This window comes from Monopterus albus, unplaced genomic scaffold, assembly GCF_001952655.1.
Source record: "Monopterus albus unplaced genomic scaffold, M_albus_1.0 scaffold483.1, whole genome shotgun sequence".
Taxonomy (NCBI): Eukaryota; Metazoa; Chordata; class Actinopteri; order Synbranchiformes; family Synbranchidae; genus Monopterus; species Monopterus albus.
The window spans coordinates 121483-130915 of record NW_018128363.1 but is presented as its reverse complement, the minus strand read 5'-3'; the positions used below and the strand labels follow the sequence as shown (position 1 = coordinate 130915).

The 9433-nt window shown below is 44.3% G+C and overlaps 1 protein-coding gene across 1 annotated transcript in view; it reads left to right on the top strand.

The window, feature by feature from the left end:
• Nucleotides 1-9433, top strand: part of ep300b (EP300 lysine acetyltransferase b) — a 43791-nt gene that overhangs the window by 14997 nt on the left and 19361 nt on the right. Inside the window, 10 exon segments of the mRNA XM_020587820.1 lie at nt 1537-1665; nt 1840-1957; nt 2074-2257; nt 3480-3557; nt 4476-4561; nt 5973-6125; nt 6584-7063; nt 7453-7692; nt 7901-8096; nt 8236-8354. Coding sequence (XP_020443476.1) covers nt 1537-1665; nt 1840-1957; nt 2074-2257; nt 3480-3557; nt 4476-4561; nt 5973-6125; nt 6584-7063; nt 7453-7692; nt 7901-8096; nt 8236-8354 — 1783 coding nt within the window.

Sequence of the window (9433 nt, the reverse complement as noted above, 5' to 3'; positions counted from 1 at the left end):
CTCCGTGTCCAGAGATGGGGTCGTTGGGGCCCCTGCCTTCGACTGCTGCCCAATCCACTGTGCACCGACCCCTTACGGATCCTCCTGTAGGCGGAGGGCCCACGGGAGGACGTTCCCACGTCACTCGTTCGGGCTAAGCCCGGCCGGGCCTCGTGAGGGGAGACCCGGCCACCAGGCACTCGCATTCAAGCCCCAACCCCGGGCCTGGCTCCAGGGTGGGGCCCCAGCTGCGCCATGCTGGGCGACATCACAGTCCTTGATTTTAATTTATTCATAAAAGGCTTTTGAACCACTCTTAGTCTGACCCGTCACCCAGGACCTGTTTGCCTTGGGAGACCCTACCAGGGACATATAGTCCCCGACAACATAGCTCCTAGGATCACTCGGGTACTCAAACCCCTCCACCACAATAAGGTGGCGGTTCAAGGAGGGGTGTTAAAATGTAAAAAAAAAAAAAAAAAACCCCGGAGCTCCGTGACCCACAGTCCTGTCATATTATTAAAAAACAGTAGGTAGAGGTTTATGTTCCTCAGGTGAGAGATGAAGTAAAGTAATGCAATAACACCGCTGATTTTGGAGGTAGCTAAACCTTCTGTCCTCATTATAGCAGACTTGGAAGGTAAGGCAGCTGTATTCACATTGCACATTTCATACACGGAAGCAGCTCAAAGTGCTTTACATAACCACTAGTGACTTTGCAGAATAAACAGCTCAGACTTTTACTCACTAATGAAAACACTTGTAAAGTGTGAGCAGCTGTGATGGCAGGTGCACTATGGAACAAATGATTTGACTGTACCTTTATAAACCGTGACCGTGTGTGATAGCTTACCTGTCTCAAGTGTAGAAACCTGTTATAATAAATTGATATTACTCCTGTTGAACCACGTATGTAAATGCACACAGCAACTTTAGAGATGTTCATATCGTTCCTACAGCTGTGTGAGAGCAACAAGTATTTAATAAACTCAGAGGAAAGAACTTTACCAAGAGCTACAACCAACAAACTCAACATTAGGTTACATGAAAGGTGTTTTGTGATTTTGGAGAGGTGTGTGTGACTCTTCCCACAAAACCACAAACTATCTTTTTTTGGCTTTCTGTATTGTTTGTGGACTAAAACGCAGTGTGCACAGAAAAACTCTAGCCCATTTTTCTTGAATGAAGGACAGGTGTCTCATGCCGAAAGTGTGAGAGTTAACAACTCTGTTTAAAAATGATGATGATTTGGTTGATTTATATTTGGCTATAGGCTGCTGCACCTTAGCGCTTTGTGATTGAACACCACCCTCACCTGATTATGTTCCTGTTAACCAGTAGCTTATACCAAAATGTAGGAATACTTAATACAAGTAAAAGCCATGAATGCTTTAGGAAAATGCATTGATAATGCAAAACACCTTTCATGTAAAATGTACTCATGATGTAGCAGAAGTAGCTGTTTCCGCACTGCGTTCACGACTTTAGTGTGTGTGTTAATGCCACCTTTGTGTGTTACCCTTTAGTCATGTTTTATCTTGTCTGTATTTCCTGCAGTTTGATGAATGATGGTGTGGGAAATGTGGGTTCCATGCCCACAGCAGGTCCTCCTTCTGTTGCTGGTATGAGGAAGTCTTGGCATGAAGACATCAAGCAGGACCTCCGCAACCACCTTGTCCACAAGCTGTGAGTCCGATGTGTCCTGCAAGCAGCCCCAAATATCCCCCTATGAGCAGGAGCTAATGAAATGAACTGAGTGGAATATTAGATCATTTCCAGTTCTGGGTTTCAATTAGATGCCTTTGTCCTCAGGTTAATTGTAGCTGTATGTCTGTCCTGTTTGTTAATGTATGCGAGCAGTGTGCAGGCCATCTTCCCTACTCCTGACCCAGCTGCACTGAAGGATCGGCGGATGGAGAATCTGGTGGCTTACGCTCGAAAAGTAGAGGGAGACATGTACGAGTCAGCCAACAGCAGGGTACAAAACTAACACGCAGAGCATTAAGTAATGTGGCAAGATCACAACTTTCTAGCTAAGGAGTGAGGAAATAAATGCATGTATTTATTTTATGCATGTGCTGCATCACCTTGTAGGCAGAGTACTACCACCTGCTGGCAGAGAAGATCTACAAAATCCAAAAGGAGCTGGAAGAAAAGAGGAGGACACGCCTGCAGAAGCAGGGCATGATGCCCAGTCAGCCAGGCATATCCCCCTCAGGCCTCCCGCAGGGCCCCCCCAGCTTGGGACAACCGCCCATAGCCCCAGGGCAGCCCCCAAGTAAGTAAATGTACTGTTCTCACCTCCCTCTGATACTTCTTTGTGTGCATAGACATACATGAACACAAGTAAATACAGCATACTGCAGGCAGATAATGGAAAGGACGTTTCAAATCAAATCAAATCAAATTTTATTTGCATAGCGCCAAATCACAACAAAAGTCATCTCAGGACACTTTACAAAGTAAGGTCTAGACCTTACTGTTATCAATATTATTATATAGGGAAAACCCAACAAATCCCCCTTGAGCAAGCACTTGGTGACAGTGGGGAGGAAAAACTCCCTTTAACGGAAGAAACCTCCGACAGACCCCGGCTCTTGGTGGGCGGCCTTCTGCCTCGACCGGTTGGGGTGAGTGGATAGAGGAGAGACAAAAGAAGAAAAGCAACAAGACACAACAATCAAACACTGATCAGGTCAATGTGGCTGGTGACTGCTCGTCAGAGACGTAGAGCTCCAGGGCCAGGGCAACCTGCAGAAAGGTACAGGGAGAGAGAGAGGACACACTACGGGAGAGAGGAGACACAAAGTTAGTAATGTGTAATGGTGGCATATAGAAGCATAGGGAGAGAGAAGAGAGGAGAGGAGAGGAGAGGAGATCAGAGCAGAGTAGGAGGGGAGGGGAGGGGAAAGAAACTCAGAGCATCATGGGGCCCCCAGCAGCCTAGGCCTATAGCAGCATAACTAAGGGAAGGCTCAGCCCTAACTATAAGCTTTATCAAAAAGGAACGTCTTAAGTCTAATCTTAAAGGTAGAGAGGGTGTCCGCCTCCCGAACTGAGACTGGGAGTTGGTTCCATAGGAGAGGAGCTTGATAGCTAAAGGCTCTGCCTCCCATTCTGCTTCTGTGGACTCTAGGAACCACAAGTAAACCTGCACTCTGAGAGCGAAGTGCTCTGTTAGGATGATAAGGCTCTACGAGGTCTTTAAGATACGATGGAGCCTTGTCATTAAGGGCTTTGTATGTTAGGAGAAGGATTTTAAATTCTATTATGTATTTTACAGGGAGCCAGTGGAGAGAAGCTAATATGGGAGAGATATGATCTCTCTTGCTAGTTCCTGTCAGTACTCTGGCTGCAGCATTTTCACTGCTTAACCTTTAATCAAAGCCATGTTACCTGATATACATAATTGTAATCAAGGATCAAATCTTCAAATGGAAAAATAAGTCATGTAAGTGTTTCACATTCCCAAGTATGAAGGAGTTTGTTTGCTTTGTCAGACGGTCCTCACGCCGATCCATCCATGGTCCGACCAGCTGGGCCCAATCAGATGGTCAGCAGGATGCAGAGCCCAGCGGGTATGTCTAATTACTGTGTGACATTTTCACTGTTATGGTCAATGTTTGTAACTAATTGTTGTCTGTAACCTTGTCGCCAGCTATCCTGGCCAGGACCCCCCTTGTACAAGAGTCCACAGGTCTCAGTGGGGCACATTTATTTTAAATAGTCTAGTTCTAAGGGTTTTACAAATTAAAAATATTAAAAGTGTATTGGGCAGCCTGTGAGTTGCAGACGATTAAGCTTAAGATTGCTGCAGATTTATGATGAGCAAATATTTTTTGTAATGGTATCAAAATATGCAGATCTTTTTATTTTGAGACATCTCTGCTGCCACTTCCACACAACAGGAGTGAACAGAATTGCATTTGGAGATTTCATAGTTTAAGAAATGACATTTTAAATTTTCCACAGTGACTTGTTTGTGCAAAAACAAAGATCTGCAGACTTCACTGAACATATTTCATCCCAGCCACTTTCTGTTCAGGAACGTAGTCCATATCTGTGTGGGAGCCAGGGCCGCCACATTTCAAAACAATCAAGGTTGAAATGAACTAACATATAATTTGTTTAGACAAAAAAAAATATATTCACGTACTTGCCTATTTTAAAATATGTTGTAGATGTGGTTACACCAGATTCTTGTCATTGTCTGTTGCAGATAGACAGGAAATACTTTGTGTTTATATCCTTTTTATGTATGATTATATACCAAAATGGTACAAGCATTAGAGGAAGAAGGATGCTGCTTGGCAGTACGGAATCGGTTATTTGCTGGTGATACTGCGGAGCTGTGTGTTTTTACAGTGATGGCAAACATTCATAGCTTATTGATGGGTCAGACAGCTTTTTTTTAAATAAAAAGTGAAAGAGCCAGTTTCAGAGTGACTATTGAGCATTTTTCTTACCTCTTGTTTTCCATTCTGCTTCACCTTTAGGAATGAGCCAGTTTGGTCAGATGGGGATGCAGTCGATGGGTCAGAGGTCGACACCCCCTCTTCCACTTAATGCTCCAGTGAACCAGGTTGGCATCTCCGTCATTTCCATCACAGACCCCTTTACTTTACCTTATTGTCATTGTACATTGTACAACGAAATTAAAAATGCAGTCCTTCAATGATAAAAAATAATCATAAACAATAAAACCCAACAAATTTACACACTCGCATCCATACACATCTGACTATTCCACAGTTCAATCCCATCAATCATTCAAATTTTAAGGTTTTAGCAGCATTTAAAGCAACAATAGCTCTCGGATAAAAACTGTTTCTTAATCTGTTTGTCCTTGCTATAATTGTTCTGTATCTTCTCCCCGAAGGCAGCAGTTCAAACAGACAGTGTTCAGGGTGTGATGGGTCCTGCAGAATGTTTTGTGCTTTTTTTCAAGCAACGGGAACTGTACAGTTCTTCCAGAGATGGTAGGGGGCAACCGATAATCTTCTGGGCTCTGGTAATAACCCTCTGGAGCGCTCTCCTGTCTGCAGCTGTGCAACTGGCGAACCAGGCACAGACACAGTATGTTAAAATGCTCTCTATTGAGCAGTGATAGAAGGACACCAGCAGTTTCTCATTCAGATTGTTTTTCTTCAAAAGACTGAGAAAATACAATCTCTGCTGGGCCTTCTTCACCAAAGCAGTGGTATTTGCGCCCCAAGTCAGGTGCTGCTCAAAGGTAACACCCAAGAACCTAAAGACGGCCACCCTCTCCACCTGATCTCCGTCGATGAACAGTGGCTTAATGTCCGTTTTATTCCTCCTAAAGTCCACTACCAGTTCCTTGGTCTTGGCGGTGTTGAGGATCAAGTTGTTTTCCCGACACCAGCTACAAAGCCGCTCTACCTCATCCCTGTAGGCGGACTCATCGTTCCTTGAGATAAGCCCCACCACAGTAGTGTCATCAGCGAACTTAATGATGGTATTGCTGGGGTGGGTAGGGGTACAGTCTTGTGTATAGAGGGTATAGAGCAGGGGACTCAGCACACAGCCCTGTGGGGAGCCGGTACTGAGGGTGAGGACAGTCGACATATAAGAACCTACTCTAACCCTCTGCGGGCGGGCAGTCAAAAAATCCAAAATCCAAAGGCATATGGAGCTGGAAAGTCCAAGAGCCTGTAGGTTGGACACTAGTCTGTGAGGAAGGATGGTGTTAAAAGCGGAACTAAAATCCCAAAATTTGGGATGAACTTCATGTTTGAAAGTTATAGATAAATCATTTTCCAATACTTGGGTGTCTAAATGGTTGAGACGATGTTGTTTTCCAAATCTAATTATCCTAAGAAATCTGAGCTGTAGTTGATGTGGAGGAGGGTGCACGAAGAGCAAAGAAACAGAAAAGCCAGAAGAACCATGTTGGTGTGTTTAAGTTCTCATTTACATAAAAACATACAATTGGCACACCTACATTGACATGTCTCTTCTTGTCTTGTTTCCAGATGGGTATGGGAGCAACAAGGATGGGTCAGCCCAGTGCCACACAGTTACAGAACCAGTATCTCCCTCAAGGCCAGTTTCCTGTGTCCAGTCCTGGACTTGGTTCTGGTCCCGTTGGTATGAACCAGCCAGGAGCACAGACTGCTGTGCCACCGGTAAGGTTTAGGTGACTGATAGAACTGTGACAAGGGGAACCTTGAAAAAAGGATGTGATATAGTGAGATTCGAAGCAGTTTTTATTGGGAAGTGGGAAATGCATCAAACAAATGTGAATGAGGAGGAACATAAACATCCCATAGCACGTAGCTGGAACTGATGAATAGTAACGAAATGACCGTCTTCAGGATTTTGGCACATGATTCATGACGACTGATTTTCTTCTGTGATTATTTCATTTTGTAGGATTCAAAGTGACTGATTCTAAATAAAGTGTTGTGTTTGGGGAGTTCCAGAGTTCTGAGAAAACCTCCCTATGACCTATATTGTTCTTTATCTCTCCTATATCCTGTGGATTCCTCATTTGCAAAGCTTCAATAAAAAATTTTTTGGTGTTAGTTAACAAGAGCAGACACCCCTGGCTCACCTTGTTCTAACCTTGTCTTATCCTCTGTAGCAGAACCAGATGCCAACTCCACCTTCTCTCCCAGCCAGCAGCCCCGCAGCACCGTCCGCCGCTGGAGCCCCTGGAGGCTCCGTGGGGTCTGGTAGTACCAGTGGTGCCACACCTGTACCAAACTTGCCTCCATCCTCCACCCCGACCCAACCTAACTCCTACCCTCACTGCCCACCCATCCGAACAAACTCGCCATCCCCAGCGCGCAGCTTAACGCCTCAACCCCATCAGACACCCCCCAGAGTGCCTGGTTCTCAGACTCCCCAGCCACAGACCCCCAGCACATCACAGCTGCCCCCTCTACAGCACCCCCAGCAACAGCAACAACAAGTTTTGCAACACTCATCTGAGGTGGTGAACTCTGAGAAGGCCAGTCAGCTTCCACAGCAGACACTTGGGAGTGTGGCTTCTTCAGGCCCCCACAATTCTTTGGTGCCTCCCCAGAATGCTCATGTGTCATTGCAGCTGCCCCCGACTCCGGTGAGTACATCGCCCAGCTTTCACTGCTTTGCTCAGCATAGACTTTTTTCTCTCAAACCATGTTTAAGCCTTATTCATTGATGTTCTTGGCTTCCCTGTCGCTCCAGTTCAGCAAACCTTCGAATTACAAGGGATGCTTGATCCGCATTATGCTTGTATGCAAGCTCTTTTTTTTTTTTTTTTGGTTTCCTCTTAAGTGCACAAAAATCCAAATGAAAAATTGAACAACTTTGTCTCAAAAACGTGTCCTATAAAAATTTTGAAGGACAAATGAGTTTTAGGAAGAAATAAATGATCGAGTCTTTCAACTGGATCAATAAACTTTGCAGGTTGTGGATTTTAACTTGTCATTTCAAAACCTCACTCCATCTCTGTCCTTTCTGTCTCAGTTATCTCAGAAGGCTTCTCTGACAGCGGACGGTCAGGTGTCCTCTCCAGCCTCAGTCAACAGCAGTGCTGATCCCAGCTCCCAGCTCGCACCGGCAGACGGCCCTCCTCCCAGCCAGGAAGATGTCAAAGTGGAGATGAAGAAGCAGGAGGAGGATGACGAAGGGGCTGACATTCAAGGAGATGGCAAGGGCAAAATTGGCAAGGGTCAGCCTGACGTGAAGATGGAGGAAAAGCCAGAGGTCAGGTTGCCTCACTTTAAAAATGTGTCTCAAAATCCTGGACATTTCGTCAAGTATGAAATGCCATTCCCCTGCCTTTGATCACACCATTTGTATTGTCTAAAACACACTGAGATCCTCTGTGCTGGAGACGAATTCCTTGTGTGCTCGAAATTCTTTGCAATTAAAGCTGAATCTGAAATCACTGACGCTTCAATTTTCCTCCTAGATCAAGAAAGAGAAGCCATCAGGAGAGGGGTGTAAAGATGAGCCCATGGACACATCTTCATCCTCTGCGTCTTCCTCAGCAGCAGCAGGTGAAGACAAGAAGCGAGAGTTGAAGAAAGAGCCCAAAGAGGAGGAGGAGGGGTCGGGGTCAACAGCCACCAACAGCTCCTCAGTCAGCACTCAAAGCAAGAAGAAAAGTACATTTTCAGTCTTCACTGTGTTGTTGTTCCACGACTTGCCACTGTCTGCTCATTAGTGATTGGGAAGAGATGCCAAAGTGTGCTCAAGTGTACTTCCCTCATTTCTCATTTGTTGTTCTTGCTCCATTTTTTCCAGTCTTTAAGCCAGAGGAGCTGCGCCAGGCACTGATGCCCACCCTGGAAGCTTTGTACCGGCAGGACCCTGAGTCCCTTCCCTTCCGTCAGCCGGTTGATCCCCAGTTACTGGGAATACCCGTACGTATTCGAACTAGTAACAAAACTAACCTGGTAAGGGACTGCACTGGCTGCCATTTTGCTTCAGCTCTTTTCAAAAAAATGTAGCTTTTTTTTTGTTGTTTTTCCATCTTTAATATTTTTCTTCTGTTATAGTTATCATATTCATTAACTAGTTTTATACATCAGCTTCAGGTTGCTTTTTTCCTCCCAATTCATGTCAGACGTTTAGATAACGAGGTTCAGAAGTGTACGTGCATGCATTGCTTTTTTTGAAGCTTCTTGTCATTTTTAAATCAAAGCAATGGCTCTTATGAACATTTGTCTTTGTTTTGATGGAACTGTCGTGAAGGACAACAATTAATTATATCTGCAAATCAGACACACCTAGCATTATGGGCAGTAATTCTAACTGTTGTAAACCTCCCCCAAATGCTGTAACCTAAACCAATGGCACGATATTACATGAGCCAAGCATCCGCCAGAGGATTATTCCACACTGTTTAATGGACATACGTCTTTCATAGCACTAGAAATGCAACAAATGAAATTCCAAAGGAAGAAGATAATTTGCTCTAAGCTCTGACGACAGTTCAACCAGTTGCTTTCATTTGCCACTTTAATTTAACTTTTGCCTTTTTACATCAAGTTTTAGATTTTAATTTGAACTACAATTTTTGTAGTGTTCATCATAGTATTTTGTTGCTAGCTTTCTAGCTCAGTTTCTCACCAGTAGTAATTTTGGTGTTGAGGTGGGACAATACCTTTCCCCTACTGTACACAAATTAAAGGGAGTATTTGATCAAACTCAGCCTCTAGTTACAGCTAAAGATTATTCAATTGATAACAGAGTGACAGTGTACAGTCTCTCACTGTCTCATGAAATTTAATAAACAAAACTTTTAGAGCATTGATGAGCCAGCACCAGGCTATTGGCTCATCTCTTCTTCAGGAACCTCGGTCAAGTGATGCAGCTTTCCTCTGTATAATTAGAACATTATTTTCAAATAAACATTGAGCCACTTGGTGAAAATGTAAGTTACAAACTAGTGGGATTTATACAGTGGGTACGGAAAGTATTCAGACCCCCTTAAATTTTT